Below are 18215 nucleotides of genomic sequence, written 5' to 3'. Positions count from 1 at the left end.
GACCCAGAAACGAGCAGGCACAACCAGAGACGGGAGCAGAGGTATTTACCAAACACATCTGCAGACGCTCTAATGTACATCTGCGCTTTGAAGCCAGAGGTGGGCTCCAGCTGCGACGCGTGTCTGCAAAGAAGCACCTGACAACATGACATGCTGACTGTCAGCAAGGCTGCTTCTTGTGTTGTATTTATAGGCTCACCCAATCCACTGCTGTTACTGTATCAAACTGAGGCATGGACCAGTTAATGTTCTCTTACTATGAAGATTTTAGTAAAAATGCCAGACTGTAATAGTACCTACAATTGAAAAATAGTATGAAACATTGTCTGATTGGTCAAATTTATGAGAGAAAAACTATTGTGTTAGAGCAGACCACCACCTCTTTAAGGATTCAAAGAATATTTCTCATTGGTTGAATTGCTTGCTGGTTTGATTGAAATTAGATCTTCCTCCAGTATTTTTATTATCTGTTGGTTCTAAATGCATCAGTTTATTTTTGGGGGATTATTACTAAGAGAATATGATGAAAATATTTTGTCATCATAAAGTCAGCCATCCTACATGTCTGTTTGACAAAACTGGAATCATTTCCAAGCCTCCGCGTTTTTCTTTTCTTGTAAAGGTGTTAAATCTCTGAAGCTCATCTTCCAGTAACTGACTGCGACGGAGCAGCAACAAGTGGGGGAGGGAGCACAGACTTGCTGAAGAACAGTCAGCTCAAACTCTCTGGTTTCTAATTAAAAAAGTAAAGCTCTAGGAAACTGGTGTGAAACGATATGTTTATCTTTTGGTACTGGTCAATTTCTCCTTTAATTAGACCGATCATCTAAAAGGTTCTGAGTAAAAGAGGTTTGGAAAGGGTGAAAAACTGCCAGGAATATCAACACCTTTTCTGTTTAGGACAAAGGGGGCGAAGGGAAATTGGAGGAGGTTGCATTAAACCACCTAACTGTAGGTGCACAGCGTCATGCCCATTTACCTTCTTTTGACATTGTTATTCATTGAATCCATCAGGATTCAGCGATTCTCCTTCATGGCGACTCTGGATTAATTCCCTCGCCCTCTCTCTCACTTTGTGTTTTTTTTAGAAGTCTGCGGAGGAAGAGGAGAGCCAGCTGAGGAAGCACTCTGTGGAAATGTGCTCTTCTTCAGACAAGCTAGGTGACGCAGAGCCGACACGGAAGGTCAGTTTCACCTCTAAGGGTCTCACCTCTGCCCTCTTTCACACCCTGTGTCCACATTCATCACTGCACACTTTTCTCCTTCAACTTTCTGTTTGGGAAGACGAATAACAAACTCCCCCCACCCACATAAATAAATTATTTTATTACGACTATTTTCTGCTCTGACTCCTGATGATGTGCATCATCTCAGCTGATGCCTGATGGGTAATCCCTCAATCATGTCTCGCATGTATGCCTGTATATTAGATTATGGCTCCAGGAGAGCGATGTGCAGCGCAGCTCATTCCGCTCCGCCTCAATCGTTTCTTATCTCTATTTTTATGTGTGTTGTTGAACCGATCCGCTCTAGTTTTCATCATGGAGCAGAACATCTGGAACCAAACAGTACTTCAGCAAGACATTGTTTAGTGTCATATGTACGCTGGTGTCTAAAGAGGGTTTGTTTTATTTTCCACAGGGGAAACCGGCCCCACCTGCCCTGGAGTTTAACAGTCTCTTCACAGACATCAAGGAGGAGCCAGGACACCCCACCCTGGTCCATCCCAGGTACTGCACCCTCACCTGTGACACAACCAGAGGTCTAATCATTTCCCTCTGCTGTGCTGCTGTTGGTGTAATGCTGCTTTGATTGCTTTCATTCTGACCAGATGGGGTCAGTGGACTTTAAGTCTACGAAAGTAATCTGTCCTTTAAAATCATCAATACTATCCTTATTTAGATGCTATCTGGTTCTTGCCAAGCTCCTTCCCCTTTTTATGTGTTTAAAAACAGGAAATGTCATAATTGTTGTGTTCTTACAGAAGAGGCACAAACAAAAATAACAATACAAAAAAAAACATTACTATAAACTATAAAACTTGGTGTCTTGGTGGGTTTAGTCTTCCTCAAAGAATGCGTTTCTATTAAGGAAATCTTAACTTAGTTTGTTTAGTAGATATAACAAACTCAGGGAAGGGTTAAGGATGAGAAAGTAAAGCCGTTATTGTTCAAACAAGCAAAGAAATCTGATTATTAACATTCAGCAACTTTCCTTAAAAAAAAAGGTCAATTAATAAAAAAATAAGCTGTAAAAAGGGAGTAAAAAGTAAAAATAGTTTCCATTCATGATATGATTGCTGAAAGTCGTTGCTAAAACTATTAGAATTAGTAATTGTGAACATCATTGTTTTTATAATGATATAATCGATACTGATGTTTAAAAAAAAAAAAAAAAACAACAACTAGAAATGAGAAGTAATGGGGCCGTTGTGTTGTAGCTCCTTGTCAAACTTTACTGGATGGTCTTTTATAATTTTTGCTTTTCATGACAGGCTTTTTCATGGTTCTTTTCTCTTGGTTGGTATTGTCAAAGTGAAAAATTGGGTTTCTCCCAGACTCCAAATAACAGCCGTCCAGTCCTGTCTGTTCCCTCCGACCCTCTCAGCTTCTCCTCTAGTTGCTTCAGAGTCCCCTCGGCTGTAGCTTGGTTTTAGCTAATGCAGTAATCTCTCCCAGATTAAAGACTGGAATTACAGGGTTTACTGAGCCACTGCAGCATCTGACTGCTTCTCTCATAGACGTCAGGTCAGACACATAGGAGGATGGGAGGTGGAAAGGAGAGATTAGAGCCGTGATCACCTTGTGGCTTCGTTAGATGTCACATGTAAACAATTCCAGTCAGATTAGAGCAGCAGTTTAGATCCAGACAGAGTTACATTTTATCTTGCCACAGACATCCTTTTAGTGGGGCATGTGTCTAATACAGTCCTGCTTTGCATTATTCTATTATGTCTGAGTTGATATGAGTGAAGGAGCTTGATATTCTCTCACAGACAAGTAGGCAGTGCTTTGTTTCCATCCAGAGGGAGAGGAAGTATGCCTTGGCTGGTAGAGTAGTCCCACTAAGCTGTCAGACTTAACCTAGTTCACCGCTGCAGCCTCTGCGCTGTCTGAAGCAGGGCTGCTGCTGGTGGGGGGAGGGGGCAGGAGCTCCTCCTCTCTCCTCTCTTCGCTCCCAGACAGACGCAGTGTTGGCTTAGTGACTTCAGAGCATCTCCAGGCAGTATCTGTCTCCCCGTCGCGCCCCATTACCTGGACCTACATGATAAGCCGAAGGTCTGTTTAGGCTGAGATCCTGGCAACACTCGATAAGGAGTATCCCTATCCCCCTGTCGGTTTTTGGAGCTTCTGCTGTCAGGATTGTCTCGTTACCTTGAGCTAATAGAGATAGCAAACAGAGATTGCTCTTTGTTTTTTTTGTTTGTTGTAAGGGCCCATAACTCTTCACCATTTAGAGCAAATACTCACAAAGTAAACCACTTTTTAACACTTTTATGCTGCTGATGTAAAGCAAACAGCTTTACATCAGCTTTTCTTGATATTTCAGCCAGAGACCTTGATGTATTTTAACATGTTGAGATAAAAAAAACATGCAGCAGAACTTAATTGTGAAGAAGAAAACTCTCACCTAATTAGTAGAGTCCATTCATCTGTATCAGCATTAGTATTATAACAGTGATTAACATCATGTTGCCAACGGAGATGAAAAATATATATTTTTTAAATGCTGTGTAAATAAAATCTGCAAAAGCCTGCAAAATATGCCGATCTTCCAGACAAGTAAAACTCAGAATGGGTTACTTCTAAAACTATCTTTCTATGGTTAAGGTTAATGTTGTAGTTTTGCTTAAAGTTATTGTTAAAGGGGCATAGTCAAGTAAAAAAACAAAAACAAAAAAAAGATTGTGTAAACCAAGAGTACTTCTGGATAGTGTTGCAATATGTCTTTTTTAGCCTAAATAGAATTCCAGCACCGACCACAATGAGCTGACATAAACCAAAGTGAGCGCTATCTGCAGGCAGCAACAAAACTAACAGAAAGCTATATGGCGATAAATTACAGCTGTGTAATAAAGCCTAAATCTGATCATCCTGCAATGTCTCGTGGTAAAGCAACATCCATCAAGGTCAACTTATATTGATTAAATAAATGGATTTAAAGCAGCTCTGGTAAAGGTGTATATTCACACCAAGCATGTTTTGAGTGCTAAAAAGGCATCAAATGCCTCAAATTTCAAAGTCAGACGCTCTGGATTCGTGATGCCCGACGCTCTGGGCGTTGAGCTTTTCTGTTCTTCTTGCAATCCAGAGAGTGGCTTTATTTGCTTTGTTGAGTTGGAAAAAAAGGAGTTTTAACATGTTTTAGGCGAGAAAGTCCACCTCAAGACCTTAATTCCCAATTTTAGCTTCCTCTTCAGTGAACACCAATGTTAAATACTGTATTCCAAGCATTATTAGACTCTTGGAAGCAAATACTTTTTTGTGGTTTTATTTCATACTGGACCTTGGACTTTCTTCATTGCTTTCCTAATATTGGGAGATGCTAACTGGCTTAGCCCCGTTATGATTCATTGTGTTTCCCCCTGGACACTTTTACAGTAACATACCTCATCTCTAGCCATTTTGTTATAGGAAATATACATGAAGGATTTAGTTTACTAAGAAATTGAACAATAAAATAAAGGGTAATTTACAAAAAGAACAATTAGTACAGCAGTAGGATACTTTAATCTTTCAGAAAAACATTGTACCCTACTTAAGTGAGCTACTGGCATATAAATAAAAGAAATGTCATTTAACAATTACGTATGTACCTTTAAGGTCTGAATAATGGATACAATCATTTTCTGATTATGTTATAAGGAATATGAACTCTACAGAGGATTTTATTTTAGATTAAACAAATACCATATGGACAAACATCAAGCTGCAGGAATTTTCATCTGTAGCAGAGAGGAAGCTGTTTAGAATAAACACTTGTTGCTACTTTGTGCTGGTCTGTCTTGCATAATCCCGATTAAAAGACAGAGGTTTGTTAGCTCAAATGGCAGGGAATGTTATTAAAAGCACTGAAGAACAAGCCATCGATCCTTACATGCATGTCTCTGTCCCTCCGTTTCCCAGCTACTACCTGTACACGTATGATAAGATGGTGGCTCCCAACGTTTCTCTGCGGAGGGAGGCGGAGATGAGCCCCGAGATGCTGGGGGCGCTGCTCAAACACCACTACAGCCGCCGGATGCTTGGCCACGAAGAGCCGCCTATGGGTCAGTACTAACGCAAACTAAACCTATCGATGCTGAAATGCATTTTTTTGTTTATAAAGAGTTTTATCTTTAGATTTCATGATACTTTCTTTTGGAAAAAGGTACCTTTATAAAAACGTTTATTTTCTTGCTTAATTTTTATTTCACATGGAAAAAATGAACAAGAAGTCCAAATTTTCCCCCCAAATTTTATTTTTTTCATTTAGCTGTACATAATGCTCTTTTGCTTACTGTTGTAGAACAGCGGTTCTGGTTGAAGTAGTAGATTTATTTTAACTTTATTCTCTTACACTCTGGAAACATTTACTAATAGTTAAGTTAGTAGGCAACATCCCATATGATGCTTTAAACCAGTGTTCAAGGTAAACATCTAAACATTTGGTTTGTTAAATCAGAAGAAATTTAATGTTAGATTTTAGATTAGGTCTGTTTAAAGTTATTTTTACATCTGTTTATCAGAAGCGTGAATAATTGCAGAGGGTTCTTTAGTTTAAATCGGCTGATTTTGTTTTTAATAAGTGAAATAATTACCAGAGTTGTTACATGAATATTGAACTCCTAAATAAGTATTGACAGATTTTACCATATGTTTATATCTTGAGCCTTTATGAAGCTAATATGTTGGTAGAACTCTCTCTGCTGTGCAACATTTCCTTTAACAGTGCTTAGCAAATGCCAGTGTAGAACACAGAACGTTCATTAATATTAATTTGGTCTAATTTAATGGTAAATCATTTCCAACGCTGCTATTTTCCCATCAAATGAATCCTTCATATTTAATTAGTACTCTAGTGTTTGCCTGTTGGACACAGTCTGACGTGTGTCTACTATAAATACTCGACATTAATACAGCAAGCAGCAGCTGTTTGCATGCAGCATAAGCATAAATGACAGGCGTATCAAGTTCAAGCAGCTCACTCAGAGCTGACACATGCTCAGCAGCAACTTCCAGCACTTAACTCTGCAGCCTGCGCTGATGCAGAGTCACTCGCTGACCTTCGATTCACTACACTGCGGGCTTCTGCACGTCTGAGGCGCCGGTGACCTCCTCCTCCCTGTCATGCGTTCACATATAGAGGCTGAATCGGTGAACAGTTTCCCTCTGTCGTTATTAATGCGCCGTCTGACTGCCAGGCTGCATCTCTCTCTCTGCTTCTAACCAATCTGTCTTCTTTCCCTCTACCCTCCCTCTCTCCCTGTTTTCCTGGCAGCCAGCAGTGCTGCCTCTCTGAGCCGACTCTCCGTCTGTTCCCTCGCTTCTCTTCCGTCCATCTATCCATCATTGTCTCTTCCTTCTCTGGCTGCCTTCATCTCTCAGTCTGCTGTCAAATCCTCCACCCACTTCTCTCACAGTGAGCTTTCCTCCATCTTTCCTGCATTTTTCCAAACCTACCTCGATTTTTATTTTCTACTTTAGGATGTTTCAAAAAGTAGGCTGTAGAGCGACATCCTGCAGTGCAGCTTTTAGCCTCATCTCCACCAAACCACTGGTTTGAATAGAGGATCTAATATTAGCTCTGTGGCTTTGAATCAGTTTGAATGATGATCTGTGCCACAGATTAGCATCCTACCTAATGTTTCCCATGATGTACACCTTGAAGACCGCACTCAGGGAAACAAACCAGAGTTTAGAGAAAGAAGGAGACGGAATGGAGCGGCGCTCCCACACATGGCCCTTTATTCCTGTTTCTGTGACCGAGGGCAAATGCATAGAAATTGTAGGCGAGTGTTTGGTTCCCTCGGAAGAAGTGTGAGGTTTTCTGAGGATGTATGAGGGTGTTACTAAGCGTACACACCACTACAGCTCACACTTTGTCTTTCAACCACTTCCTCTACTTCTCTTTCTTTATTTTTTAATTATTATTCTCCTCCTCCCCCTCCTGCCTTCCTCAGATCTCCACGCGTCGCCTCCTGTCACCGGCGGCGCCGAGCAGGCCAAATCCCAGAGTGTGGCTGCTGCCTTGGCCACTGAGCGGGAAAGCCAAACCCAGGCAGTTTCCATGGAGACGATTAGCCCGTGCTGCAAGAAAGCCACCCACATCCCCTCCCACACTCCTCCTCCTGCAACTCTTCCTCGGCCTGCGTCGTTGCTGTCGGAAACGGAAGCAGCGTCTAAGGACGCAAGCTCTGCTATGAGCGGCGCCGTGGTGGGGGGGGTGGAGGATGACAAGGACAGGATTGTTGTGGAAATCATGCAGATGTACAGCAGGCAGCAGGAGAAGCTCAACTCCACCCTACAGAAGCAGCAGCAGTTGGAAATGGTGAGTTGGTCGATGGAAACAGAAATGAGCCCAAGATGAAGCAGACTAGCTGTTGACATCAAAGCCTCTTTGATGCAGAGGTGGCACCAACCGACTGCTCCACTAGTCACTTTAAACATTTCATGCATTAGGAAATATTGTTTTAATATATACTATATTTCCTTTTCAATTTATTTCCTACTCTCTAAACTTTTTCCATATTTTTTTCCAGTCTGAAATATAAACTTCAAAGTATTTAATAGGATTTTTTTATATAGTGAAGCAAAACAAGTTTTCAATATGGACACATAGTTTTCAAAGTCTCTTTCATTAAAACTCTTAAAGGTGGGGGCTACCTTAGTAATCAGCCTGTATTACGGCTCTTTGCTTTATTTCCTCGATTGCTCTGTGTTTACTTCAAACAGCCCACCTAGTTTTGTCAGCCCTGCCAAAAATAAAACCCATGAAATTCCCCACACCATGATGGCGCCACCTCTGTTTCTTAACAGAACTTGTTATCATGACGATGGAGTGTCAGTTTTTCTCAACGGTTCTGTTTTGTTGTACTCTGACCAAACTTCTTCTTGTACTCCTTTTCTTTGTGGCAAACATTAAGCTGGATATATTTTTTTGTCATTTTTATCCCAAATGTATTAAGACTAATAATGATGGAGTCCCACCTGAGCTGTGACTCTCTGCAGCTCCTCTGAAGTAACTTTAGACCTTTTGACTGATTCTTGGCTCAGTGCTCTCCTGGCCCTAGATTTTTCTGTTCTTCCAGTTTTGCTTTAGTTGCGAACTAAACAGAGTGTAAGTTATTTATAGCGTAGCATATTGTTTCATAAGCTAATTCTGCTTCAGTTGTCTCTACAACTTGAGCGGTCACTGATGTCCAACTGAGGGCTTCACAAGCAGCTAGATTATTTTGAGATTGGTACATAGGTGTTTTTTTAAGAGAATAGACTTGAATTATTTAGGCATATCAGAGTAAAAGGGGTTAAAGGATTAGTTTGTTTGCCAAAATTGCTCATAAATAAATGTAGATGAGAGTTGGAGGTTAAAAAAGACAGTTTGGGATTTTGTTGGAATTTTTGGCAGCATTACAAGCATGAAATATAACCCCCCTGTGGAAAAGCTGTAAAGCAAAATGTTCTTGTTTGTTTTTCTTTTTTTCCTTCCTATTGTCGATGTGGTGGATCATTATTCAAATTTTTGGATTCTCTGTTTAGGAACTGGAGGCGTTGCGTGGGGGTGAAGCGGCGAGGCTACGGGAGCTTAGCGCCGAGCAGCGGGAGCTCCGCAGCGAGCTGGAGGCGGTGCACAGCGAGCAGGCTCGACGGCTCGGCCAAGCCCGCCAGGAGCAACTGGAACTGGAGACCCGTCTGGAGCAGCTCCGACAGCAGGCCTGCGCCTGTGAGCCCGGGGCCCAACGGCAGCAGGAGGCCCACTATGCTGCACAGGTATGACTCCAAAGATTCTAGTTTTCAAAACGTCACCTTGGATTGCAGCGACATTAACAGCACGTATTTAATGAGCTGTTTTTATCTAGAAAAGCTTGTGTCTTGACTAGGAACTATGGCACTCCCTCTTCTTCAGTTTCACGTCATGTTTGTCCAGAAAGATTTGCTGTGCTGGAATGTAAAAACACACTTGGGGCCATTGTTTGGGTTTCCAGTAGATAAAACCTGGAGACAGACGGAGTTATGTTGGCCTGAGCTCAGGGCTAAAGTTTTACATCCAGTCTGCTGCTCAGGCTCCTCCTGCCTCCTTCCACTCCCTCCAGCTCTTAACCCAGTTCCTCTACCAGCTGGCAAGGAGGTTGTGCTTTCAGAATATTGACAAGTCCCGAGTTTTATTCCTTGTTTTAGCTGCTGTAGGAGGACATGAGGCAATATCTCTGAATGTATTTTCTGGCATAATGCTGCAGTGTTGCCCTTGTTTACCACACAGAGGGTGGCTCTATGTAACATCCTGCAGTGTTTTTTTTTTATTCTGCAATCATATTTTAATGTATTTAGGTTTAATAAAAATAGTTTATACTAAATCATTTTATAGGTTAATGACCTTCAGATGGATTGCTCTTTATTTACGGTAGCTTTAATTACCTGTGAACAGCTTTTTGTCCTTGTTCATGATTGCTACATTTATTATGCTTATAATATTTTAATCGACTGAGATTTGATGTGTTGTTGTTAAAGTCGGACAACATTTGGATCAGCAGGTCAAATCCTTTAAGAAAACCTGACTGGATTTTCTTCTGATTCAGACCGTTAAGCAAAGTTAAATGCAGCACTGTGAGCCCTCCGACAGTTTTAACCCTAACCTGACCTCTCCCGCCCCCTTCCAGTTGTCGGAGCTGCGGCAGAGGCTGGAGCAGGCAGAGAGCGACCGGCAGGAACTGCAGGAGGAGCTTCACCGGGAGCGCGAGGCACGGGAGAAGCTGGAGCACACCATCGCCCAGCTCAAGCAGCAGATGGCCCAGTCTGGTATGATGGGAGGCAGCCCATCCCCTCCTCTCACCCCCGCCACAGGATCCATGAACACCCACTCTCCACCCTGCTCTTCCTCCATGCTGGAGGTCCCGGTGGCCGGCCTGAAGTAACTGCAACCTGCTTAATTGTTTTCCGAGTCACTCGGCGACTCTGCAGCCACAAACAGTTCCCCAAGGCTCCCCTTCTACCCATTTTTTAAAAGTATAACTACAAGATTTATGTTGTGTTTCTTTTTTATTATTCTCAGTCCTCTCTTTAAACAGTATTTAAAGATTTTTGGGCATGTACGTTTGATTTAATTTATAGTTTTTACTGAACTAATAGCTGCTTTAGAGACAGGAAGTCCCATCTCTATCCACCCCCACCGGATCACAGTCCTTGCTGCTCCCTGCTTCCTGAAGCTAAAGACTGGATTTTGGACTCCCGTCTCCTCACTGATGAAACTCTATGCTAACAGGGCAGCTGGTACCTACAGACTTTATAAACATGAAGGTCAAATGGTCACGAGCCAGCTCTCTCTACATATATATGAAAATATATATTTTCTTTGGGACTCCTTATAAAAACAAAGAAATATAAACACATTCAAGTTTAAGTCTTTATGGACAGAAAAAAAGACCTTTACTGTACAAAAACAGACATTTGTAATGTGCAGATGTAGAACCTCAATAGATATATGCCAGTAGTGACGCTGAAGTCAGAGTGACTGAGTGTGATCCCCCCGCCCCCAGATTTACCTAGCTATTCCAGCCTGAAGGGCAGATTTCCTCTTCACTCCGATTGGTTGGTCTGCATCCTGCGTCAAACAGAGCAGCAGCGGTTCTGGCTGTGGGTCTTATACCGATATAAATGTTTGCAAAGGTTTTCTAGTACTACCGATCCAATTCCTGCAATAAGCCAATAGGTTTCTCCAGTGGTATGGGGTACAGAGCAGAAATGAAACATTGCCCCCTCCCAACTTTTTGTACACTTTGCCATTTAACAGGATTAAAATAGTTGCTACACTTTCCTGCACGCTTATAAAAAAAAGCCCCGTTTGGCTAATAATATTTCTGGTTCTGCAAAAGTTAAATTTTCCAGTTAATCAGACTAATTAACTATCCGCTATAAGCTTGTTATTGAATCGCTCTTCAAATATCAGCAGCTTTTTATTCTAGATTATTGAAAAGCTCGTGTATTAAATTGATATAACAAGTAAAATAACTGTAGTAATTACAAAGATGAATGTTCTTTAAAATTCTAAAATCAGATGTATTTTTTTTCTTCTAAAAAAAAAATTTGTTTTACACACATTTTCCACTTTTATTCATTTTGCCAGTGATGCACTTCAAATTTGCAACTGTTGATCTCAGCATCATGGCTCCCCACCCAGGGTGCCAAAGCTGAGGGGACACCACATGATGTGCTAGTTCAAACTTTGCAAACTGTTGTGTTTATCAGGGCAGAAACCTTAAGAAAAAAGCCTTTGCTTTTCAGGGATAGTAAAGTGTATTAGTTATTTAAGCTTTGGTTAGAGGTGTAAGAAGAGGGGGTTGCACAGAAGAAGGGAAGCTCTCAAGGTGACACTCATACAGATATAAGGGATTAAAGCCCATCATCAAAGTGGATATAGGATATTTAACATTAAATTCATATAACCAAATGTTCTACAAATAGTATGGTAGGAATATATTTAAACTTTTTTGCTTATTAAAGTAGATGCAAAACATCTTGCTGCAGACGATTCCTTTTAGTGCCAAAGGAAACGAGGTGTGAACAGACAGCAGACCTAGATCACTTATTTCAATTTTAGGTTTCAGGGTAAAAACCTTAAACCGCTCTATTTACCTCCAATGCTATCGTACCCAGATCTCACTCAGGCCGCATGCCCGATTTGGACACAGGTGCAGCTCTTTCTGGGTTACCGTGACAACACATAGAAGAACCTGCACATGTATGCACACAGTGGAGTGTGTTGCAGGCATCCATGCAGAACGGTGGCCCCAGCGTTCCCAGCAGATGATCAAAGCTCCAGTCTGCTTTCTTTCTTTTTTTTTTTTACTTTATTGTTAGTAGAAGGTTTGGTCCCCCTCCCTTCTCCTGCCGTCTAAAGAAAGAATGTGGGTCGCAGGTGAAAGCTGTTGATTCAGTACAGTTTCGGCTCCTCTTTGCACTTATTCTTCTTGGCTGAGCAAACAGCATGAAGCAGGGAGGAGGAGGGGGGCATTGAGGCTCTCCTTCCTCACTCATATCAGGCTGGGTGGCCCTGATGCCGCGCGTCTCCAGAGGGAGAGCCCCCCCCACCTTTCAGGCAGCTGCTGATGTCTGGGGCCCTCCAGCCACCCTCTGGTGGATGACCCACATCCAGATCCGTTCAGATGCCCAGGAGGGCGAGCAGACGAGGAATCTCCTAACGCCCAGGCTTAAGCGCTTTTTATCGGCACTATAAAAAGATCCCTGTGAGCGTCTGTGTGAGTGAGTGAGTGAGTGTGTATAAATAACTGCCATGGATCGTCCTCTGCAAAAACTCTGAGCTTCTTTTTTTTGTTTTTTTATGCATCTGCTCTTAAAATTGACAAGACATTCCACTGTGCTCCATCCTGTTTCATGCAGATTTTCTTATCCCGCCTCCCTTTACAGAGACCGACCTTAAGGAGCAGGCAGAGTGCAGGTGGAACAAATGTACACTCTACTGTTGTTGCATTTAAAACATTTATAAAGATGATGAAAGAAAATATTTAACATATTAACAAAAGATTTATATTCACTGTGTAAATAAAGTAGTCATTAATATATTAACTGTTATTATATAAATAATCTTTAAAAGGTTATAACATTTGGATCACAGGTGAGGCTTTGTTGGGCCGAAATGTTTTTGCTTTCTTTAATTTTCGAGAGAAAGGAAGAAAAAAAAAAGGACTTCTCAGATGGATTTTCTGGAGTGGATGTGGGGGAATGAAGTGCATGGTTTGCTCAGACATGATAAAAAAAATATATAAAAAGATAAAAAAAACATTTGCTACACACTCTTACTCCACTTTCAGAACCGACGCTGTTGTTTTTATAAATTATATCATGACAGGCTGTTTTTTTTGTTATTTGAACCTTTTCCTTTTTATCTAAATTTAAAAAAAAATGCTCAAGAACTCATTTGGAGGGAAAAAAAAAAAGAAAAAAAAAAGTTTGCATGTTTTGCTACCTTTACAGTTTGTGTCGCCAAGTTACACTCTTCTTTATTGTTTGAGAAAAAAAAAAAAAAAAAAAGCCCAAAGACTCATTTATCTCCATAGATCCTTTAAAAGGCTCATCTGCATGAATTATTGAACATGTGCAAAGTTTTCCTTCTCTCTGGGGTTGGCCAGGATATTATGCCAGAGTTTGATTATGAAGATTGTAAACTGTAGAATAATTCGGTCTGTATTGAATTCTTTTGCTTTTATTAACATATAAATCATGTATTAACCCGTCAGATGCTAATCAGTATTATTTTTAATTCTATTTGCTTCTGCAGCAGAAAATAAACCTGAAACATATTTTTTTCTTCTTTCAAAGTAGTTTGCATCTTATAAACAAGTGGGCACCGTTTAGTCTTTTTGTTCCATCTATATCTGACGAGTAGCAGAGGAAACTCCTTAGACGGCATGCTGGGCCTTTTGTTTTGTTTTTGCAGCTTTTTTAAGAACTTAGATGTGTTTTGTACAGGGATGGATTTTGCCAAACTGATGAAAATAAAAAGGAGGCCCCACAGATTGACTGCAGGAGACTCCAATTCTTGATTAAAGGTGGAATTTACACATTTTTAAAGATGGTTAAATAAAAGAAACCTAAATATATTGCTTTCCCATCAGTGCTGTTTGGAAAGATGAACAGCAGTGTCTGTGTGTGACCATTGCATACTATGTTGCCAATACTACAGTGTGATGAGACTTTCTTTTTATTTTCTTGCATGAATTAGAGACACTGTTCTCCTACCTCATGTTGTGATATAAAAGTTTTTTTTTTTTCAAAGCAGAGGACACTGCATCTAACTGTTGAGCATCATTAAATGACAAACCTGTAAATGCTTTTAGACGATACCTCAGTTGTATCTAGTGGATTATTTTTATTGTTTTATTTCTGGATTTTTTTTTTTATTATCTTCTTTATTCCTTGATTTCAAATCTTGTAAATAAATCCTGTATAGACGATGAACTTGGATCAAATTCAAGTAAAGTTCTGTAGTGTCAAATCTAACGTTGTTTGTCTTTTGTTCTCTTTGCATATATAAAAACTAGCTGGAAGCTTTTTCATGAAACTGGGGAAAACACTTTAAAGGCTGTTTTTTTTTTTTTGTTTTTTTTTTAGATTCAAGTACCAGGAAATTCTTCTTGCTTAAAATAAGTGTATTTACCCTTAAATTGGATGGCTAAATAAGATGATCTGCCAATGGAATTGGTATGTTTAGCCTTAAAATAAGATAATTAGATATTATGCACTTGAAATAAGAGACCTCTTATTTTAAATGTAAATTGTTTTATTCCATTTGCAAATTGTCTCAGCTGCTCAATTCAAGAAAAAAAGCACTTAATTTAAGAAAATTTTACTTAGATTTACATTTTTAACAGTACAGTTAAAAAAATCTAAGAATTCTCCTAATGTTTGATAATAAACATCCGAAAATGAACAGTTAAATTGTTTTTTCGCATCTGCAATTAATTTTCATTTGGTTTAGTGTAAATGCAACTCCCTTTATGATGTGCACATTTAAATTAAACAGAACATGAATGGAACTAAAATTAATTTATGTTGAAAATGTGACCTTAAAACCAGAATCTATTGAAGAACCTATTAAAACTGATCATTTAAAAGTATTAACCCTCACACAACAAGGGAGCTGTAAGTTGTAGCAAGAGCTCAAATTAAAAAACTATAAAAAGCTAAAGTTTTTTTTCATTTAACGTTCTGATTTTAGTTCTTTTTAACAAAGCTTAAGCATCTCTTACATTTCTAACACAATGCTTGATCAGAGAGCCTTTCACTAGAAGGAAGAGTCCATGAACTCCTGAGGTATAACTATAGCACCGCTAAGAGGCTAGTTCCCATAAGTCAAACACCACAATGCATTGTGGTTATTTCAACTTAGTGGAGAACAAGGAAATCTTATTGATTTCTACCATTTTAGTCCTGACAGCTGGCATTGTAGAGGTGCAAAGTTTCAATCAATCCTTTAACTGAATATCTATGCTTATGGAGTGGCAGTTTCATCCTTATCCTGCATCCCTGTTTGGCAAAGATATTACTTAAAGCTGCAAGAAAAAAAGGACGTTTTAGCTTCTCTCGGTTAGAAAAAAATGGCTAGAATACTAGCTTTGGACTATATACTCTGTACAGGTGCTGGTGTATCTTAATTGCTCTTATTGTTGAGGAACATTTACACTAAAAGTTAGAATCAATCAAATCCATGAATGGCTATTTGTGTTGATTCCTTAACAAAGCTGTGTAGAAACCAAAGAAATGCAGCTATTATGGCCCTATATGTAGTTTAAACACATTTCTTTTTTTTTTTCCATGCAAGCCAGACATGTTTTTTCTAAATAAAATTCAATAATTACATTTCAGTTGCCTTTCTTCCTTCTCAATTCCAGTGTCTTTACCTTTGCATTGAGGCTAAAATTAACCAAGGAGAAGCTGTCTGCAGAATTGCTGCCAACCCCCTGCGATAACTGCAAGGGTTGACAGACTGCACATAAAACAGCCACTAGCAGGAGGTGGATTATAAAGCACAGCCAATGTTCAGATCCAGGTATGACAGCATTCTCGCTGGCAGAGGGAATAGTGTGGCCAAGATAGCCAGAAAAAGGGTGGAGATAATAACCACTAAGTATATTAGACATGCCACTGTGTGAACAATTATTAGGCAAGTTATAGTTTTGACCATATCGTCATTTTTTATGCATATTTTCCAAATCCAAGCAGTATAAACTTGATTGCTTATTGAATATAACAAAAGAATGTATAACTTTATTACAGATAAACCAATTAAAAATACAAATCTCATATACCGGTACACATTTCAAAATTAATGTCATAGATAATTGTTATATGTATAATTTAGTACTTCTGACTGTCTTAAAAGAGGTATGAAGTCACGAAACTTACTTAATCAAACTTATTCCACTTCTTTTAGTCCATAACACCAACAATAGTACCGTCTCTTATTTAACTAAAAAGGCCTGTACTGTTCCAAAAGTTGATAAAGTTAGCAAATAAATCAATTTATGTACATGTACATGTGCCTAAAAAAAAGGTGATCAACAAGGTTAGGGTGTGTTTAATTATTAAGGAAGCTTCTTTTCCTCTGGCAAAATAGGCCATAAAAGAGATTTAATTGACTCTGAAAAGTCCAAAATTGAAAAAAGATTTTTAGAGGAATGCAGCAAGAAACATGTTGAGAAAAAAAGGTGCAAAAAAAAATTGCCAAAAATTTGGGAATAGTAAAAGGTGAAGCTACCAAGAACCCATTATCCCCCAGCGCTTTGACTTTACAGGAACTGCAACCTACCTGGAAAACCCAGAGGTACAAGATGTTTGGTTCCCAGAGACATGAGGGAGGTAAGGAAACCTGACCACTACTGAACGAGACGGGTTGAAATATCAAGACTGGGCCAATAAATATCTGAAGACATATATTTTTTTAAATATTATGGACTGATCAGAGGAGTAACTTTTGTCGGACCAGATGGATGGGGGCGTGGCTGGTTCAGTAATTGGTACAGCGTTTCACTCAGACGTCAGCAAGGCGGAGGCTGGGTACTTGTTTGGGCTGATAATATTAAAGTTGAGCTAGTTGGACCTTTTTACATTGAAGATAGACTTCCAATTTAACTCCCAAGTCTACTGCCTATTTTTAGAAGATGGCAGTAGACCTGACATTGTTGGGCCTGGTCAGCCAGGCCAAAAATGCCCCTAACGACTCCTTCTTTTCAGAGGCATAGACCAGAATCGGGTATTGCAGGCAAACCTTAGCGACTCCCCATTACTAAGGGGCTGTTCTTCCGGTTTAATCTGCGTGTTTTCTAAGCCAAACCAAGGCTTTGTTGGGCTACCTTTTAAAGCTTTGAACTCAACGCTAATCCTGACATTTTGAACTGAAAAAGCTTCCTTGATGGGAAAAGAAACGTCTTCAAACTTGGAAAACAAAATCCAGTGGTTTGTTTTTTTTACTTTTTTGGAAGTTTTTGGAAGACACTTCCTTCAAACATTGGTACAGGAAAATGTCTACATTTTTCAAGAAGACTATGAAATATTATACAGGAGAATGCTCCATCGCATGCATGGAAGTACTTCACTGTGTGGCGATCCTTAAAGATAAGAGAATAAGTACTTGGCCTCCATACTCACCTGAATTAAACCCTATTGAGAACTTGCGGACACCTCTTAAATGGGAGACTTACGGTGAAGGAAAACAGCCAATCTCTATCAATAGTGTGGGAGGCTGTAGTCACTGTCGCACAAAAATTTGAAGGACAACACATCAAAAAACTGACGGACTCTATGGACAGGCTGCTAACCCTTATTGAAAAAAAGGGTGGCTTTATCAGTCACTGATTGTTTTTTTCACTTTATCTTCTTTTTATTTAATCTCAGAAATGTTCATCTGTAAATTTTGAGTTGATGTTCTTAATTCTCACTTAAACTGATAAAAATAACTAAGTGGGATGTGAAGCACTGGGGTCCGTTTGGTTTGGTTCGCAATGAGAGTTTCCTAAACCTCTGTTTTAGTCACCATAGTAACAGTCTCCCCAGAGCTAACCTGGTAGTAGGTTTTCTTCTGTAATTTAGGAGTTTCCTCTGACTTCGCTCTCCTTACAGCAAATCATGCTGTTTTATTTCCTAATTTAGTCCAATTTTTGTCGTAGTGTTGTGCATATATATATACTTTTTTATATATATATATATATATATATACCGATGCACTGTGGACTACTTTTATGCAGGCAAAAGAAAACATGTTCCAGGTAAACTCCTTTAGTTTTCTCAGTTTATTTTCTCCTCAGGCAAGCAAACAAGAAAAGACAAACATTTCCTCCATGTTTCTCTTACGCTGGTAAAAAAAAAAAATGGACTGTCTATTTTTAAAAATAATTCACCAAAATTAATCCTAACTAACCAAAAACAAAGGAACTACAAAGGACTAAATAACCAAAAAATGTCATAACAGATGTCAAACAATAATGTAGCTGTAGCGCTGTTTCT

At 39.6% G+C, this 18215-nt stretch overlaps 1 protein-coding gene across 1 annotated transcript in view; it reads left to right on the top strand.

Annotated features, from left to right (window-relative positions):
* Positions 1-14199, top strand: part of skil (SKI-like proto-oncogene) — a 36701-nt gene extending 22502 nt beyond the window's left edge. The window contains exons 3-8 of the mRNA XM_015389739.1: positions 1089-1184; positions 1642-1730; positions 5127-5269; positions 7163-7530; positions 8739-8969; positions 9857-14199. Of these exons, the coding sequence (XP_015245225.1) occupies positions 1089-1184; positions 1642-1730; positions 5127-5269; positions 7163-7530; positions 8739-8969; positions 9857-10111 (1182 nt within the window). The 3' untranslated portion in view covers positions 10112-14199. The remainder of the gene's footprint in view (positions 1-1088; positions 1185-1641; positions 1731-5126; positions 5270-7162; positions 7531-8738; positions 8970-9856) is intronic.
* The last annotated feature ends 4016 nt before the right edge of the window (positions 14200-18215 follow it).

This window comes from Cyprinodon variegatus, unplaced genomic scaffold (assembly GCF_000732505.1).
Source record: "Cyprinodon variegatus isolate N-32 unplaced genomic scaffold, C_variegatus-1.0 Scaffold471, whole genome shotgun sequence".
NCBI lineage: Eukaryota > Metazoa > Chordata > Actinopteri > Cyprinodontiformes > Cyprinodontidae > Cyprinodon > Cyprinodon variegatus.
The sequence above is the reverse complement of the archived record's forward strand: the minus strand, read 5'-3'. Positions and strand labels throughout refer to the sequence as shown.